Here is a 20,538-nt window from a genome sequence, read left to right as displayed (position 1 = left end):
TTTCTGACCTTGAACTGTTTTCCATTGGAAGGAGTGGCTCCTGTATTTAAACAGTGATCTGCACTGAACAGGAAGAAGCTGTGTATTTTTCTTTTGTATATTGCTTTCAATACTCAGGATTCATCTGCAACATTCAACCCTGCAATTAATTTTGAAGAGAATGTTGGAGAACCCTTTGGACAGAGAGATGCCGTAGCAAATTGCTGAAAGCTGCGAAGGTTGTGGCCCGGCACATGCTTACTAGGGAATAAGTCCCAACACATTCAGAACTGCAAACAAAACAAAGGATTCAGGTTGTATGTTGCAAAATCAATCAATAAAAAGAAAGAAAGATCCGTCACATAAAATTTGATCAGTTCTCAAGGATGGGGGAAATGGGCCATTTTATTAATTTTGTACTAAAAGTTTCCAATGTGGCAGACTTGATTCGATTCTTAGGCCTATCAAGAACATAATTTTTCCATGAACAATTTTCAAAAACTAAATGAGTTTCTAATAAGCACCAGACAGTCTAAGATGAAGAAAAGTAACATGTAGGGGAAATGGCTGATCAGCACCACTGCAGAGGAGACAGAATTATTTTTGAAGTATTTGATTGATGTTGCATTTGTACACAATCTGTTGTTGCTGCGTGTGCAATCTTTGTGTAACTCAATTCCCATTTGAAGTAGATGCCAGTGTTTTCCTAGTGGAATGTTAAATTAGGGTGGGTTCTTTTTTCCTCTGCAGCGGATAATTAACTGGAGTCTCTTAAGAGCTCCAGAGATCATTTTTCCTGTAAAGTTGCAAGTCAAATGCTAATATTAACAATACATGAGAAGCGCTCCATTGCTGAAGACGTATAGTGCAGCACGACAACCATCCCCTGAACCTGAAATCAGAAACAACTAGATATTCTATTTGTGTATATATATATATGTATATCCCGCCCATCTGGCTGGGTTTCCCATGCTCCCAACAGAATTAAAAGCACAATAAAACATCAGACATTAAAAACTTCCCTAAACAGGGCTGCCTTCAGATGTCTTCTAAAAGTCAGATAGTTGTTTATTTCCTTGACATCTGATGGGAGGGCATTCCACAAGGTGGGCACCACTACCAAGAAGGCCCTCTGCCTGGTTTTACTTCATGTTGTTATGGTTTCATGGCCTCTCACAAGAGAATATCCTATTCTTAAAAACCACTGTAGCTACACTTGCTTCTTCTAAGTTTGGTGGTATGCACCTAAGCGGACTGCTATTTCAGGTTTCAATCCTTCCACAGGGAGTACCTCATGGGCTCGCCCGCAGAGGCTGATGGACCCTGATAGATTCCGTCAAGCCTTGCGGGACCTTGCTCTCCCTGGCGACTCATTGACTGAGCTTGTTGAGGGCTGGAATACCCAGCTCCTGGCAGCCATCGATGAGATCGCACCTAAGCGCCCTCTGCGACCCCGCAGAAACCGGGCTCCCTGGTTTACCGAGGAGCTTCGGAAAATGAAGCGGGACCTCAGACGGCTAGAGCGAGTATGGCGGGGTGCCCGTGACGGAGCCTCAAGAACATCTTATAGGGTTTTTATGAAAACCTATGAGATGGCTGTGAAGGCCGCTAAGAAGTCTTACTTCTCGGCCTCCATTGCATCCGCTAGCTCTCGCCCGGCGCAATTATTTAGTATAATTCGGTCTTTAACGTCCCTTGATGGACAGCCAAATTTAAATAACAATCTGACACACAGCTGTGAGGCATTTGCGAGCTTTTTTGCGGAGAAGGTCCTGTTGCTCCGCCATGACCTCCCTGCCAATTTGGATACAATAAAGGAACTGGAGGCCCCTCGACTGTCCTCGGGTCCAGTATTGGACCATTTTGACCGGATATCTCCAGCCGATGTGGACAGACTCCTCCAAGCTGGAAAGCCCACCACCTGTCCTCTTGACCCGTGCCCGTCATGGCTGATTAGAGCGTGTCCAGACGAGGTGCGGGCCCCCCTGGGGGATATCATCAATTTGTCCCTTGGCACCGGGATATTCCCAGGGGAACTGAAGGAGGCAGTGGTGCGTCCGCTCTTAAAGAAAACATCATTAGATCCCTTAGATCTATCCAATTACCGCCCGGTCTCGAATCTTCCATTCCTGGGTAAGGTGATTGAGAGAGCGGTTGCTGAACAGCTTGGTAGGTTTCTGGATGAAACATCTGCTCTGGATCCATTCCAGTCCGGCTTCCGTGCTGGTCATGGGACCGAGACGGCTCTGGTCGCCCTAACAGATGATCTCCGTAGGCAGCTGGATCGAGGTGGGTCGGGGCTGCTGATTCTTCTAGATCTGTCAGCAGCCTTCGACATGGTCGATCACGAACTCCTGGACCACCGCCTTGCCGACGTGGGAATCCAGGGCACAGTCCTTCAATGGCTGCGCTCGTTTCTCTCTGGTCGGGGACAGAGGGTGGCGCTCGGGGGGGAATTGTCATCGCGCCACTCCTTGGTGTGTGGAGTGCCTCAGGGTGCGATTCTCTCCCCGATGCTTTTTAACATCTTTATGCGCCCCCTCGCCCAGCTTGTCCGGAGTTTTGGGCTGGGTTGCCATCAGTATGCCGATGACACCCAACTCTATCTGTTGATGGATGGCCATCCTGACTCGGCCCCCGATACACTGGCGAGATGCCTGGAAGCTGTGGCTGGATGGTTACGTGGGAGCCGGTTGAAGTTAAATCCTTCGAAGACAGAGGTCCTCTGGCTGGGGCGGGATGATATGGGATTGAGGGGGCAACTCCCATCTCTTGCGGGGGTGCAATTAGTGCCAGCACCGTCCGTTAAGAGTTTGGGTGTAATCTTCGATACCTCTCTCTCTATGGAGGCGCAGATTACAGCTATAACAAAGGCGGCATTTTTTCATCTCCGCCAAGCTAAGCAGTTGGCCCCTTATCTCTCTCGCCCTGACCTAGCCACTGTGATCCATGCGACGGTCACCTCCAGACTGGATTATTGTAACTCGCTCTACGTGGGGCTGCCCTTAAGACTGACCCAGAAACTCCAGCGGGTGCAGAATGCCGCGGCGAGACTCCTTATGGGGTCTTCGCTGCGAGATCACATTCAACCGGTACTATACCAGCTGCACTGGCTCCCGGTGGAGTACAGGATCAGGTTTAAGGTGCTGGTTTTAACCTTTAAAGCCCTATACGGCCTAGGACCCTCGTACCTACGGGACCGCCTCTCCTGGTATGCCCCACAGAGAAACCTACGATCTGCAAATAATAACATCCTCAAGGTCCCAGGCCTCAGAGAGGTTAGGCTGGCCTCAACTAGAGCCAGGGCCTTCTCGGCTGCGGCTCCAATCTGGTGGAACGCTCTGTCACAAGAGACTAGGGCCCTGCGGGACCTGACATCCTTCCGCAGGGCCTGCAAGACAGAGTTGTTCCACCAGGCCTTTGGTCAGGGCGCAGCCTGACTCCCTCCTCTGGCAACCTGCTTAGAATCTTGCTTAATTAGTTGCCATTAATTTGATTTTAATTGATTTTTATAATGTAATATTTTTAGAATGTGTGAATATCTGATGGTTTGATTGTTGATTGTTGTTAGCCGCCCTGAGCCCGGCTTCGGCTGGGGAGGGCGGGATATAAATAAAATTTATTATTATTATTATTATTATGGGTTGGGTCAAGACTTCCCTTCTGCAAACAGAAGGGCTCCATCCATCCTTGGAACAAACAGAGACCTAGTAGTGGCTCCCCCTGCAGGAATGGAGGAGGTGGAGATTTTCTTTTAAAATAGCTCAACAACTTTGCCCCCTCCCCCCCCAAAAGCAACTTTTCTCTCTGGATTTTCACTGTTTGAAATATAGCAACCCTGCATAAAACCACCTAATTACCAAAATAAAACCCCAACTGTGGTAGTTACAGACAGACAGTTGCAGAGCAAATGAATACAACAGGAGCCGGGTAGAGAGGAGCCTTGTGCAATGTATTATGGGGCTTGGTGTAACCATCCTCGATGTACAGAATAGGGGTGTCACAAATACACAAAGAAGAGTTCATCTTTTCATTTATAAAATGGTGGCAGCTATGCAAAGGGAGTTTTATAACACTCATTCAGAAGGTAAAAGAATTTTTGGAACAAGGCTATGTGGTTGTCCCAGATAATTGACAAAGCATGTGCAGCACAGAGAGGAACTTGTGTTTCCTGTTACATGAGATTCTTCTTCTCTAACCACAAACTTGTATTTTGCCCTAGGGGCAGAATCTAGGAAAAGCTTGTAATCACATTTATGTGACTGTTACAGCCATGACCTAAAATACTGTTCTATGCCACCCCAATTTCCAAGTGGTGAGAGATTACCCAGGGTTCGTGTTTCGATTGGAAATGTGGCACAGCGGACTGTGGTGTCTTTATGATATATGGTTTATTTACACATATAGACAACCTCAGTCTACAATGGAGGAGTCCATAGCAGTGAACTCCAAGTGCGTCTCTTGCTTCTTCAATAGGTGCAAGAGCCTTGAATCCAAAACAGAAAACAGCCATGCTCTCTGACTCCTTCCTGCAGCATAGAAGCAGGCAACCTGCTTTGCACTCTGACCCCAGAACTAGTGCCTATTGGCACTAACAGACTGAAAAGGTTTTCATTCCACCAACATCAGGCAAACTGCAATCTTAAAAACTACCACTGATCTTTTGTCTTACTAACTAAACCAGGGCCCAGGAAGAGGCTTCACCCATTTTGCTATCTGGCACTGAATCTCCTGATGGCCCCTCTGCCTACCTTTTGTTATGTTAATGATTTGGTCATTATCGGGCTTTGTTTCCCTAACAATCCACATTTAGCAAACTCTTACTAAGCTGGCCTGGCTTGCTTTTTCAACATAAGCTGAAACCAGGGGTTCAGTGTTCGGTACAGTTCAACTCGCCAAACCTTGATTAATTCTAACTTTTATTGAATTCAGGAATTTAGGGTGTCTTGTACCTCACAAACTCAAGCAATACTATCAGCTTCAAGACTGATACTTTCTGTTTTCAAGTTGTGTTTTAAATGTAGAGTCTCTTCTTCCCATTTGCCACCCCCCCACTAAAAAATGTTAAACTCACAAATTAATGTTACCTCCCCTTTTTCTCTCCCACAATAAAGAGACAAAGAATTGTAATAATTGTAGACAGGTAACTGATTTGAGAGGGATTTGTCTGACACAGAGCAGTTATCCTTTTAAAAGAATTCACCTGATCTATGGTTACGGACAGGTATGCAAGTAAATAGGCGTATTATTGTTGGGGGGTGGGGAGGAACTGCCTTTCAGTCTGATTATTCCCCTATCCCGTTCCAGGACAGCTAACAACAGTCTTAAGAACACAGCAAAACAAAAAATGGCAATGAAAATTATCAACAAATCATTAAGATAATCCTAAAACAATACAGCAGACAATGAGACATTTCTGTTATAGAAATATATAGCAAGTTCCATTCCTTCCTCAGCTCAGTGATTAGTGCCTTCTTTGTGATGAAGATATAAACAAGGAAAGAGGAAGCCCAAGTCAAACCCAACTATAGACTATTGTCAAAGGCAGGCTCAATACCATGTGCTTATGTTTAGGACGACTTGATTGTTTCAGAACAGACCACATTTTTCCTCAGGAAACAAGAGATCCCTGCACCCTGGGATGTGTAATTTAGTTCAATAGGAAATTATATTAACCTCAAGTGATGAAAGGGCAATTATTATAATGTTTGCAAACTGCTAAAATGACACACGACGAGATTATTATATATTCAAAACTGTTTAAGTAACTAAGCTTGTGCTCAGACATGCTGCCCAATTTGGCTGTTACGTGCTCTCTTGTACGTGCAATAGTCAGTAACCCTAGACCGAATTTCTAAAGTGTAAGGGCAGAGCAATCCTAACTCTAATCAGTGCTATTTTTATGGAAAAAGAAGTGCCGGAACTCACCATGAACACTTCCCTCTTTGAATGGCAGTGGCGCTCACCTGAGAGGTGCCGGAACTGAGTTCTAGTGAGTTCTGGATGAAAAACAAAGCCCTGACTCCAAGGTCCAATCTTAATGAGTTATAGGTCAGAGACTGCGAATTCCACCCTACTTAACTGTCTTCTGTAGTACAATCCTGGCATCACTGATACATTGGACACTTCCATGGTTTAGTACTGCAGCTTAATATTTGAGATCCAAATGTGTTTGAAAGTCTTCTTGGAAACTCCTATCCCTAATCCCACCTGGATGTGGTTGGTCAGTCGTGAAATGAGGAGACATGTCCAGAGACACTCTTCTGTATACTAGCCACAATGGCTATGTTCTGCTGCCACTCTCAGAGGCAGCAAGCTTCTGAATATCAATTGCAGGGAATCACAAGTGGTGAGAGTGCTGTTGCCGTCATGCCCAGCTTGCAAGGTTCCCACTGGTCACTGTGAGAACAAGATGTTGGACTAGATGGGCCACTGATCTGATCCAGCAGGCTCATCTCACCACATGAGAGCCAGTGTGGTGTAGTGGTTAAGAGCGATGGACTCGTAATCTGGTGAACCGGGTTCGCGTCTCCGCTCTTCCACATGCAGCTGCTGGGTGACCTTGGGCCAGTCACATTTCTCTCTGAAGTCTCTCAGCCTCACCTCACAGAGTGTTTATTGTGGGGGAGGAAGGGAAAGGAGAATGTTAGCCGCTTTGAGACTCCTTCGGGTAGTGATAAAGTGGGATATCAAATCCAAACTCTTCTTCTTATTGCTTCCTCTGTTTCATGGCTGAACCGTCGTGGTAGACACAAGCTCTGAGACTAAGCCTTGATGAGACCTGCCTCAAATTATGCCAGAGATTCAGTCTGCTGTTGGTAATAATCACAATCATGGTAATATTACCAAAAAATTGGGTTGGTAATAATCATTTTGTGCTAAACAAACAAGCATCTTGTTTGTACCATTGCCGTTTTCCTCCACTGCCTTCTTGCGTATCCATCAGCAGTTTTATGCTCTCCCATTAGTCTGTATGGGCTCTTTAAAACTGATTTAAGCAAGTGCTGGGCATGTTTAGCCTGGAGAAGAGGAGGTTAAGGGGTGATATGATAGCCATGTTCAAATATATAAAAGGATGTCACATAGAGGAGGGAGAAAGGTTGTTTTCTGCTGCTCCAGAGAAGCGGACACGGAGCAATGGATCCAAACTACAAGAAAGAAGATTCCACCTAAACATTAGGAAGAACTTCCTGACAGTAAGAGCTGTTCGACAGTGGAATTTGCTGCCAAGGAGTGTGGTGGAGTCTCCTTCTTTGGAGGTCTTTAAGCAGAGGCTTGACAACCATATGTCAGGAGTGCTCTGATGGTGTTTCCTGCTTGGCAGGGGGTTGGACTCGATGGCCCTTGTGGTCTCTTCCAACTCTATGATTCTATGATTCTAAGTGGCATAGCCCCACTGGTGACACCTGCCATGTTTCCAGCAAGTGAAAGAGCAGTGAAGCACTATGGCACCTAATGCCACATGGGATGCATGCTGCCTCTTATGCTAAAGGGCTGCTTGTCACATGTCCTGGCACTCTCACTTGATTACCTTAGTATGGGCATTGTGTGAAGACCTGTATTGTGTGAACACTGACTCCACAGATGCAATTCCAGTCATTTCTGTTAGTGTGGCAGCTTCACATCCTGCTGTGATCAAGGGAACTGCAGAAGGAAGACAGAAGCTTGCAGTTTTGAAAAGTACAGCACAGCATAACAAACTGTCCTCTTGGTCAGACTAAGCAAGCAAAATAGCTTGATTTTCCGCCTGCCTTTTTGAGGCTTATTCTGGAGAGAAATCCAAAAAGACACTGCACGCATCTGCAAATGCAGTAAATAAAGCTTCAAGAGGCTATGTTTTATTAGCAGTGGCTAGTGAGGGCAGGTAAAGCTATTTGCAAACCTGTAAACATCTATTTAGTCATGAACCTAACACCTGAAGAAAGGCCTAAATGTGTTCATGGCTAGAAGCATTCACTACTGCTTTCAAAAATATAACCCTACCTCATTCCCATAAAACTAGCCAAGAATATTCCTGAAACCTAGGAAAGCTAGCAAGGACAAAGTTTTGGACAAGCATAGCAGGGATGGTCAAGGACAGAGACTGTTTTCTAATAGGTCCCAATTTTTTAACCACATAAGTGCTTAGATTATGTTGGGCAGATGATCGGATGTCTCTGAGGCCATAGAGGCAAGAGTTGCAACATAGGATTTAGAGTTAAGTGGGGAGCCTCTATGACCTTGTTTGCACGTAACAGTAAGTCAAACTATGGCTTGGCATGAATGAGCAAGCATGATGGCTGCACAGTGAGAAACTCATGGCTAGTTGCTCCTCCCTGACTCCTGCTGTTGTTGCGCTTGCCAAGGACTAATCCATGGTTTGGTTTAGAGCAAGACAAACCACAAGCCTGGTTTCAGACATAACACTAAGCCAAACTATGGCTTAGCTCTGGGTGGAACTGGAAGCAGCAGGAGAGGAATAAGGCAGCTGAGATTTTCTCTCTGTGCACCAGCATGCAAACCAGGCCAAATAAGTAGAAACGGCTCCCTGCTGCAGAAAGTACTAGTGAATTTGTGAACAGCCAGGAAGATGACAGCAGTGTACTTAAAAGCATGGCCCCACAGCCCCTTTGGACTCACTTTCCCTCATCTGTGTAGAGAAGGAGTATTACTGGTTAATTCTCTGGGGTTTTCAAAAATGAAATGTGATCTCTTCTGATGTCGTTTTAGAAACTCAGATGAAAGATTTCATATTTTGTGCATTATCCGATGTGAACTGTTTTACAGGAAAATGCAAAATAGTCACAAACCACTAATACTCTGATCTGAGACTTGGAGTCTGGGAAGTAAATGCCTTGGACAGGGCATGTGGATTGCTGTATTTGCAAAATATAAGAAATTATGGCATCTTCTGCAGGCTGATACCCAGCACAGACATCTAAGGCAGACATGTAGAAGCTGAGTAGTTTCTACTATGGTAATTTCTTTCTTGAATATAGCTGATGAACATAAGGCTTAGGGTAAAGTCTAGTAGTAGGGTTGCCTGCCTTAAATATTCAACCATCTCTAAATTGTTTACTATTGTAAACATTTGTTTTTGGCTACAATCTATCTGGCCAGAGAATCACACTTTTGTTTACTAGAGGCACAAGTTTAAGGAACATACTGTTAAAAAAAATTAGATTCACTGAGTCACATAAGAATCTCATGATGTTAAGGTTCAGGAAAGTCTCTTGTGCTCTGCAAGTAAAAACGGTCAGCTAAGTCCATGATGTTATGTAAAGTCAATGGAGTTCTTGTTTCATCAGTTTTGTTCATGTTATATAAAGTCTTAGGAGACAGAGGAGGACCCCCCTGCAATCCTGTGGGGTTGAATATGAACAATACAACTTGACTTCTTATATAGGACAGATGACCTAAATGGGAGTGCTGCTTACACAGGACTATCATGTCATGGGGGAGAAAGCAAACAGAATGAGTTTTTATCATCACAAAATATGGATTACAGGAATCTACCATATTTACCGTATTTTTTAAAAAAAACATTCATCCTAAAATAAGGCCACTATATTAACATGGCAGAATTCTGTTCTGTCACCCACCCCAGGCCTCAGAAGTGTTGTTTCTTAGTCTCATATAAAGGTAAAGGGACCCCTGACCATTAGGTCCAGTCGTGACCGACTCTGGGGTTGCGGTGCTCATCTTGCTTTATTGGCCGAGGGAGCCAGTGTACGGCTTCTGGGTCATGTGGTCAGCATAACTAAGCCGCTTCTGGCAAACCAGAGCAGCGCACGGAAACGCCGTTTACCTTCCTGTCGGAGCGGTATCTAGTTATCTACTTGCACTTTGATGTGCTTTCAAACTGCTAGGTTGGCAAGAGCAGGGACCGAGCAACAGGAGCTCACCCCGTCGCCGGGATTCGAACCGCCAACCTTCTGATCGGCAAGTCCTAGGCTCTGTGATTTAACCCACAGCGCCACCCTCGTCCCCAGTCTCATATAAGGAACAACAATCTTGCAGAAATTATTGTATGAAATATTCCAAAGGCAGAAGGCACAGTAAGAAGGAGGTTCTACTTTGTCTTAAGAATGTAAGAAGATCCTGCTGAATCAGACCCATCTCACCGAGCATCCTGTGCTCACAGTGGCCAACCAGATGCCCATGGGAAGCTCATAAGCAGGCCCTCATCACAACAGCTCTCTCCTTTCCTGTGCTTTCCAACAACTGGTACTCAGAAGCATATTGCCCCCAACAGCAGAGTCAGAACATAATCATCAGGGTTAGCAGCTACTGATAACCTTATCCTCCACAAATCCATCTAATCCTCTTTTAACATCATCCAAGTTGGTGGTCATCACTGCCTCTTATGGAAGTCTTCTAAAGGTGGCCAGGTGGTCTTCTTAAAATTAGACAATCCACTATATGAGCTGCTGTCTGGGAAGGTGTCCATTTTATTGCACATCTGCTAAAATCAGGTGCTGCGAAATCTTATCAAAGCCAGACCAGGGAATGGCCTGAAGGCATTAGAGGCCACCCACCACCTTGCTGAAGAAAAACAGGCCCTGGTCTGGTCAGTGCCTGGATGAGAGACTGGATTGGAGTCTTGTGTTTTAATTTCACATGATGAAATTTAGGGCAGTACCTGGCATACAATTCTTTCCCATTTAAAATTTAGTGCGACGTGGAGTTATATTCATAAAAAAGCCACAGTTCTGTAACACAACAGATACCACAGGTACTATGCTTCTGTGAGAATCCATGCACAACCCTTCTACAGGCTTTGTCAAGTCCAGGGAAGTGGGGTCCATAGTGACAGTGGCAGCTGTGGGGATTTCCCTCACTTTCATTTCCGGGGAGGTGGGGTGCTGATCCTAGCAAATTTCCAGCAATATCCTATTCTGAAGTTGACAACCAAGTTGCAGGCATCAGATGACAACAACAACAATTTACATTTTTCTTATTAGATCTTACAATGCTTTCAGATCTCAGCCCTGTGGAAGTAATAAGTGTAAGTGGAGGCACCTCTTTGAAACAAGAAATTTGCACATCATTAAAAAATAATAATCTGGTACATAGCATCAGCACCACCAATCTCTATTGAAGTGCACAGTGGACAACTGATACTGTATTGCTTTGCATCCATCTCACAAACAGCCTCATTGCAACAAAACCTGACACATTTTGAGGGCCCCTAGTGTACCAAAACCAGAACAAGGTCTCTCTTGTTCAAGCTAGCTGGCCTCCCTACATTCATTAAAGCCTCCTCTCTCTTTTTGCAGCGCTCACAGTTTTTCCAGCCTACATTCCGTTTCCACCAAGTTGGCAACTTCTGAATTTTTATTTCTAGCTGGACGGCATACTCCCCCCCACCTCTGAAATAAAATGCTTACTGGCTTTCATCAAAGGAACCTAATGGGGTACCAAGTTGGACCACCTCCAAGCTTGCAGATTGATTGTTTTGTTCCCTTGCTGCCAGTCAGAACAAAATGCTACACTCTTAGCAAATTTTGAGCATTTTGTACATTGTGATGCGTTGGGAAACAGGGCAGTGTGAATGGACTGAAGGGTCAATTCATCCTTCTGTCTGATATTTTCACAATATACTCAGTTCCATTTAACGTATAACCGAATGATGCTAACCTTAGTGATAGAAAGGAAACAGAGCAGGTGCTCAGGGGTGTCATCGCCACACCTCTGTTTGCTTTCCACATATCTCATCAATTTTCAGGATCTCTCTGAGAAACCCAAAAAGTGCTGGAGCAGAAGCATATGCGTCCTGTCAAGATGTGTTTGCTGATAGTGACATCTCCAAGGCACTGGCCCCCTTCAGGCAACAGGGGATTTGTTGCAATGTGAAAAGAGGCTTGTACTCACATTCTAGGACACAGGTGTAGCATTTTGAATATTGCAAAACCCCTTTCCAGGTAAGCGCAGTTTCTAGCGCCAGAAAGTCAGAGTTCTGTTGGTGTTGTAGTCGTTACCCCTTTAAATACAGTGGTGCCTCGCAAGACGAAATTAATCCGTTCCGTGAGGCTCTTCGTATAGCGGTTTTTTCGTCTTGTGAAGCAAGCCCATTGACAGCTTAGCGGATTAGCGCTATTAGCGGTTTAGTGGCTTTTAGCGATCAGCTGTTAAGCGGCTTATCAGCGGATCAGCTGATAAGCGGCTTAGCGGCTTAGGAAAAGGGGGGGGAAGGGGGGAAAAACCGCAGGAACTCGCAAGACATTTTTGTCTTGCGAAGCAAGCCCATAGGGAAATTCGTTTTGCGAAGCGCCTCCAAAACGGAAAACCCTTTCGTCTAGTGGGTTTTCCGTCTTGCGAGGCGTTCGTCTTGCGGGGCACCACTGTAGCCCCAAATTCATAATGATCTTCCAGTGAATGGCGTAGCATTAGTTGACTTAGAAAGAAGAGGCAAAATGGTGCCACAGCTAGTACCAGGCTTGGGAAATTGGGTTTCACATTTGTCTTCAGTGAGTAGCCTGGGGCTAGGAGCTAAATTAGCTCACAGGGTGGTTGCAATAGAGGGATGGACTGGAAAATAAATAAATAAAACCATGCGTGCTGCTAATGTAGATTCCACTAGGTTTTCAAAGAAATAACACATTTGTCAAACAAACTCATAGCAAACTCCACCTGGTCATTAAAGGTGGAACTACATGTCATATTGGCTGATGTATGTTTCCAACCCATGTTTGCATGGGTAATGCAGGACCATGTCCTGAGTAGGGAAGAACTAGCAGGTAGGAGGTGCTTAACCCTTCCCACATCCACAGGTTCTGACTTACATATACTGTCCTTGGTGCAATTCCCCACCTCAGCCCCTGCTGAGGCCCACCTCAACCCCTGCTATCTTCAAAGCATTGCTAAGGAGAATGTTCTATGAGTTATGTCAAGGTAATGAGAGTTGGCGCACTGTAGTGGCTAAAAGACTGACCTACCAAACAGAAGGCCCTAGTTGGAATCCTGCCTCTGTCACAAGCTCACTAGTTTGCCGTAGGCAAGCCACTTTCTCTCAGCTGCCACTACCCATCTACAATATGAGGAAATAGTAATACAGATTACTTTACAAGGTTGTTGTAAGGATTATAACTAGATAGTGCACATGAAACACTTTGAATTCCCAAAAGCTATAAACAAACATTAAATACTATTTTTATTCATGCAGAGATTTGAAGGCCCAATTCTAACAAGTGCTAAGCAGACTCAATTTTTTATGCCCACGATTCAGTAGACAACGGCGTTCTCAAAAGTACAGATGAAAAACCAAAAAGGAGTGAACAAAGGGGAGCAAGAGAAAGGTAAGCAATCAACAGACTAATAAGTAAGGAATTCTTCCACCCAATAGTTTCTTCCAGATGAAAAGAAAGTTTACTTTTTTGCAAAAAATGGGCCATTGCCAATAATCCCCTTTATATTTCTTGCTATTTAGAATGACTGTTTAACACCAGTAGGTTTTGCATGGCAACTAAAAAGCCATAGCATAGCTGGTAATCACCCCTTATATGTGACTAAGATCGTTCCTGGGTCTACAATGCACATCGAAAGCACGTTCCAGAAAACAGCAGCAGCAACAACAATGCTACACAATGCAGCAGTGCAGCGTTTGCAGCTGATTTACAACAGACAACTAAAAGTGGAGAGAGGTGAGGGTTGACTCTACAGCCTTGCCAAGACAACGTACGGTAAGTGAATCAGTGCCTTTATACATCGTGCTGTGTGCCTGGCACACTCAAAGGCAACCTCCGTTTACTTTTCCCTCTTGCTGGAAAGGAAAGAATGGACTTCGGTGCAGGAAAGTATCCTCTGCAGCATTCACCCCACTGGCCACATTAAATGACAGGCATTGGGGTCATTGTGGTAAAACACACAAAATATACTTTGGAATATTTTCAAAGGCTCATTGGATTTTTGTTGACTGCGGTATAGCTGGCTGCCAGATATTTTGGGATCTTTGTTCACTTCCAGGTTACATTAAAGCCTGTCATTTGTTCAACCTGTTTTGATTAAAAACTAAACTAAACTGCATGGAACCTGGCTTCCTTAGGCATATCCCTTGCTAGATGAAAAATGGATCTGGCACACACAGTTCCCAAGTCTGAACCAGGCAGCCAAGGCTTGTGTATGCATATCCCTATTTTTTTAAAAAAACAGAATCCCACTGATCAGCTGTTTGGAGCTAAATGGGAGGCTGCATTCAGTTACCCCCTCCCACACAGATGCAAACTCTCCTCTTCCCTGCCAAACAGCTGATTAATGGGATTGAAGCTACAGTTGAAGTGCACTTGCTCTGTTGAATCAAAGCCCACAAGTGCATATTGTTTAAACATTACTGTGCAATTCTTGTACATGGATTCAGTCAGTAATAATAGAGGTTTCTGCAGTATATATAACACTGATTTAAGAAATAAACTTGAGCCGCAGCCTGGAAAGGAATCCTGGTGTTTTTCCTCTCTGGCACGAAGCCCATGAGAAGAGGAGTTTGCGGGGAGGACAAAAAATAAAATAAAAATGCTTATATATGAATGTGCATCCCACTCTAATCAGAGCCCTTCTCTGTATGCAACAGGGAAAATGAGATGTGGTCAGCATGGTGGCATCACGCTGAGCTGTCATAGGAATAATGACATGTCAAGAAGAGAATATGAGAAAACATCCTCATATTTTCTGTCCCACAAAGCCATCTTGCAAAACGCTGACTGACCTCTACACTAGGGATAGCAATTTCAAGCCCCAGAAGTGCTCTTCAGATCTCTCTTTATCCTTCACGACCATTACATTTACAAAAAGAAGAAGAAGGTTGGAGATGCTCTTAAGAGAGTTACTCTTCCTTTGTGGTATTGTCAAGGGCAGTGAACCTACCACATTTGACTTTTGTGTTACATTTCCTGTGACCTCCTGGGAATTCTTTTTTTTTTTTTAAACCACTTCCATCTTTTCTTCTAGCCACAGCAACATAAAACAACAACAACTGTGGTATTCTGTTTGAAAGCCCATGGGGAGAGGGTTCCTTCATCACTGACAATTTCTTTCCCTTATGTATCTTATTTAAACACATAGTTTCTTCTGAAGAACCAGGACATGTAGCTGTGGTGTTTTAATTGCACAACACTTTCCAAAATGCCTCCATATAGAACATCAGGCTCTACAGTTCACAAGATTTGCTCAAATATATTGATTCCTTCCCCAGGCCCCAGGCCCCAACCCCATCACCAGGGGCCTCTTACAAGGCCAAAGTGTGTTGCAATGAGGGCCAGGGGAAGTGAGATGAGTGATGATGTCATGGGGGAAGTGCTGTCTCCCTCGGCTCCTCAGAGCAGTGGGTATCTGAGGTCAGTGGTTGGGAAAGGAAGCCAAGACTCATCCCCTCTGCTCTGCAGAATTCTGAGCCAGCCCATTTTAAGCAAAACTAGAGTGCTTAAAAAATTATGGTGTGATGTCAGATGGAGGGACGAGCAGAGAGGGGAACACAGGAAGCTGCCTTATACTGAGTTAGACCATTTAGCTCAGTACTGACTACACTGTCCAGCTGTGAGGACAGATCCACACCATAAATTTAATGGACATGCTTCCTGAGCTATTTGGGAACCACTGCATTATGGCCTTTCTCACAGAGCTGAGGAAAAGGAAGCTGGGTGCCAAGCAGGATTAAAATGTTAGGGATATTTATTTAAAAAGGAAAAATTTGGACATCATCTGTCTTCAAGAAACACACGTGGCAAGGAAACATAAAATTTTTTTGATTAACAACAGATTGGGAAATGAATTTATATCCTCGGATAAAGAAAAGAAGAGAGGCATAGTCCTTTACGTAAGAAAAAATATAGAAGCTCAACAGATCTTTAAAGATGAAGAAGGAAGAATAATTGCAATACAGATCAATTGGCAGGGCGAAAAATTAATAATTGTCGGGATCTACGCACCAAATGGAAACAAGACTGATTTTTACAAGAAATTGGAAGAAAGATTGTTTGAATACATGGATCAAAAAATTATAATAATGGGAGATATGAACGGAGTTGTATCAACGGAAATGGACAGATTAAGAGAAAAAAGTGACAGTAAAGAAGGGAAATTACCGAAGACCTTTTTTGCATTGGTGCAAAATCTCAATTTAATTGACATTTGGAGACTCAGACACCCATTAGAAAAAGAGTTTACATTTTATTCGGAATCGAATCAGTCCATGTCAAGAATAGATCAAATTTGGATCTCGAATGAACTAACTACCAGAATCCAACAAATAGAAATCCAACCTAAAGTAATTTCGGATCACAATCCGATAAAAATGGAGATAAAGGCGTATGAAGAAAGAACATTTAGATGGAGATTGAAAGATTACCTTTTGGAAGATGAAAGAATCATTCAAGATGCTCGCAAAAAATTGATGGATTATTTTGTAGATAATATGAACAAAGGCACAAAGATCAGTACAGTTTGGGATGCAAGCAAGGCGGTAATGAGGGGATTTTTTATCCAACAGAATGCGATTAAAAACAAGAATAGAGAGAAAGGGAAGAAGGACATCCTAAAACAAATAATGGACAATGAACAAAAGCTAATCAAAAAGCCAAATAACATTAAGATAAAACAAAACATTAAAGTTTTGCAGACACAGTTTGCCATGATCATAAACAAAGAAGTTGAATGGAATATTAAAAGACTGAGACAAAGGAACTTTGAATTCGCAAACAAACCTGGAAAATGGCTTGCATGGCAAATCAAAAAAAGGAAAGAGCAAAGTATAATAAACAAAATTATTGTGGATGGCGAGGAAATTGAGAACCCAAAAGGCATCAGAAAAGGATTCTTGGATTTCTACAAGCATTTATATGCAAGACGAGAGAAAAACAATATAAAGAAGATAGAGAAATTTTTGAAAGAAAAAAAGGTGCAAAAGATCCCGACAGAAATGAAAGACAGACTGAATGCCCCAATAGAGAATGAGGAAATTGTGGAAACTATAAAACAGATGAAAAAAGGGAAGGCACCAGGACCAGATGGATTTACAGCAACTTATTACAAAGAAATGAAGGGCTCCCTGACGGCACCACTCAAAGAAGTTATGAATAATATTTTGAAACATCAGGACATACCAGAAACATGGAAAGAAGCCTTTATAACACTCATACCAAAACAAGACTCCGATCTCACACAAGTGAAGAATTATAGACCGATATCTCTGCTAAATATGGATTACAAGATTTTCTCGGGTATTTTGGCAACAAGATTTAAGAAGATATTGCAACAGCACATCCATGGAGATCAGGCAGGTTTCCTTCCTGGCAGACATATGAAGGATAACGTAAGAAATATAATAAATATTCTGGAATATCTGACTGCCAGTAATGAGAGACAGGCCGTCCTAATGTTTGTGGATGCAGAGAAAGCGTTTGATAATGTTTCATGGGAATTTATGTTGAAAAACTTGGAAATGATGGAAGTGGGAGAAGACTTTTATAATGGTATAAAGGCAATATATTCAGAACAGAGAGCAAAATTGATTGTAAACAATGTAATTACAGAAGATGTGAATATAAAGAAAGGTACAAGACAGGGATGCCCTCTTTCGCCACTGTTATTCATTACGGTTCTGGAGGTCCTGTTGAGTTCTATTAGGCAAAATGAACTAATAAAGGGGGTAACAGTAGGTCAAAATCAATATAAAGTTAAAGCCTTTGCCGATGATCTGGTAATTAGAGTGGAAGATCCGACAAGAAGTTTAAAAGAAGTTATAAAAGAAATTGACCAATTTGGAAGAGTAGCCGGATTTGTACTAAATAAGAGGAAAACTAAACTTATGGTGAAGAATTTGGACCAAAGTCTGATGGAAGAAGTGCAAAGAGAAACAGAGATGGAAGTGGCGAAAAAAGTAAAATATTTAGGAATATGGTTAACTCAAAAAAATATTGATTTATATCAAAACAATTATGTGACAACTTGGAACATTATTAAGAGAGACCTCGAAGTGTGGAGTAGGATGAAATTATCTTTTTGGGGAAGAATCTCTTCAATTAAGATGAGCGTGCTTCCAAAGATGTTGTTTTTATTTCAAATGATTCCAATAATCAAGGGGACAAAGATCTTCAGAGAGTGGCAAAGAATGATTTCCAAATATATCTGGCAGGGCAAAAAGCCACGAATACAATTTAAGTTACTAACTGATGCGAAAGAAAGAGGTGGCTTCGCCCTGCCAGATTTGAAACTTTATTATGAAGCATCTTGTCTCTGTTGGTTAAAGGACTGGATAACACTAAAAAATAACAAGTTATTGGACTTGGAAGGGTTTGACAACAGGTTTGGTTGGCACGCCTACTTATGGTTGGGAAAGAAGAAAGCTCACAAAAGTTTTGCCAATCATATTTTTAGAGGTGCCCTAATAGAAATATGGGATAGGTACCAAAATATTTTGGAACCAAATGTACCTCATTGGTTATCCCCACTGGAGGTCATGAGTGTTAAAAAGACAAACATGAGAGAGGATTGGATGACTTATGGAGATATTGTAATTAAAGAGGGGGGGAAATGGAAATTGAAGCCATATGAACAAGTTAAAAAATATGTATATGATTGGTTGCACTACTTCCAAACAAATGAAATGTTTAAAAAGGATTGTAAAGAGAGGAAATATATTGAAGGAGAGTCTAGATTTCAGAAAGAGATAATAAATAATGATTATAAGGTTTTGTCAAAAATGTATAAAATGCTATTGGAATGGCAAACAAAAGACGAAGAAGTTAAATCGGTTATGATACATTGGGCCAAGGATTTTGGTTATAATATACAGCTGACAGATTGGGAGAAGGTATGGAAGGAAAATATGAAATTCACTGCATGTATGACGATAAAGGAAAATATCATGAAAATGGTATATAGATGGTATATCACTCCCGTTAAACTTGCAAAAATGTATAAGACATGTAATAAATGTTGGAAATGTAAGGAGAAGGAAGGGTCGTTTTATCATATGTGGTGGGAGTGTAAGAAAGTAAAAGGCTTCTGGGAAATGATATATAATGAGTTGAAAAAGATGTTTAAATATACGTTTGTGAAGAAACCAGAAGCCTTTTTGTTAGGAATTACAGGAAGCGAGATCAATAGGATTACAAACTTTTTCAATATGCAGTGACTGCGGCAAGAATTTTAATGGCTCAAAAATGGAAACAAGAAGATTTACCAACATTGGAAGAATGGAGACGGAAATTGATGGACTTTGCTGAATTAGATAAACTGACAGGAAAAATCAGATACCAAAAGGATCACAAGTTCATACAGGACTGGAGAAAGTTTATGATTTATCTGGAAAATATATGTGATGAACAGACAACGCTAGTCGGTTTTAAAGAGGCTTTGTGAGGAGAAAGGGTGTTGTAAGAGGGGAAAGAGCTGTAAAGATTCACTAACTAGCAATACAATTATAAAGAAAATGTGAATTAAATTTTAAAATCATGAGGATTGTGGAGGGAGCTGGGGGAAGTCTAAAAGAATTTATGTATTATATTGGAAAGTATGTGTTATTTAAATTTGTAAAAGAAAAACTTCTCTAAAAAATTAATAAAAAATAAATAAATAAAATGTTAGGGATAAAACAAGAACTGAAGGTAGAGTCATACTCTTGTTTGGTTTCCAATCTCCTACCGTTTAGGTGTCAAATTAAAAACATCTAATTCCCTTGAGCTCTTGGCAAGTGATCACATGATTTTTGTTATTTGTTACCTTTCTAGTTTGCTGCCGAATCTACTATTGTCTGGTGTGGGTTTTGCTGTTTTGATGTGTTTGGACTGGATCGGATATTGTTTTTTCTTGGACTGTAAGATGTCTTGAAGACTTTTCAGTGCAAAAGGCAGAGCACAAATATTTCAAACAGATAAGCAAATAACAATTTCGACTAGATATTATGGTTGCAAAGCAGAAACTGAGAAACCACCATGGGATCCATGCACAGAGAGAAATAAATTCTGGACACTGGAAAAGGCAATTTCTGTATTGTCCAGGCCAATTCTGGATATCTGGGAATGGCTGCTTTGATAAACGTGTTGAGGATAATTATACAAGATATGCCTTAGCTGCACAAATCAGTGACCAAGGCAACTCGCTTTCCAGTTCCAGTTCCAGTTAGCTGCGAAAGTGAAAAAAAGGCACAGGCTGCGAAAGTGAAAAAAAGGCACAGTCTTACAGGACTCACTAATACATGGAATTCAGCAGAACTATCAATATGGCTTAAAAGGTTGTGTGCCCCCAAATGAGGCTCTGTTAACCATGACCTACCGTTCATTATTCAAGGCCATCCTTGGTGGATCCAGGTTGGGGTTTTCCATAGACTCCATCTGAGGGCAGCGTAAAAAATAATAAAGGGTGTGGAGGGCATCAGGGGACCAGGAGATGGGTTGCTGCTGCTGCCTGTTTTGTCGTACGGGACTCATGCCAGGGCGGAGCGTGTTCAAACACTGCATATGGTGCATTGCTCGTGACACTAAATCACCTGGGAAAGGAGCAGAGGAAGAAAGAAAAATAGTATCATTTACTGAAATGATATATTCACCAGTTCCAGTGAGTGCCTTTCAGCCACAGTCACTGCAAATA

At 42.4% G+C, this 20,538-nt stretch overlaps 1 protein-coding gene across 1 annotated transcript in view; it reads right to left on the bottom strand.

The window, feature by feature from the left end:
- ABTB2 (ankyrin repeat and BTB domain containing 2) overlaps window positions 1-20,538 on the bottom strand; it is a 162,129-nt gene that overhangs the window by 35,827 nt on the left and 105,764 nt on the right. Inside the window, exon 3 of the mRNA XM_081834584.1 lies at window positions 20,224-20,437. Coding sequence (XP_081690710.1) covers window positions 20,224-20,437 — 214 coding nt within the window. The remainder of the gene's footprint in view (window positions 1-20,223; window positions 20,438-20,538) is intronic.

Source organism: Podarcis erhardii (assembly GCF_964252035.2).
Source record: "Podarcis erhardii genome assembly, chromosome: 1".
Lineage (NCBI taxonomy): Eukaryota > Metazoa > Chordata > Lepidosauria > Squamata > Lacertidae > Podarcis > Podarcis erhardii.
The sequence above is the reverse complement of the archived record's forward strand: the minus strand, read 5'-3'. Positions and strand labels throughout refer to the sequence as shown.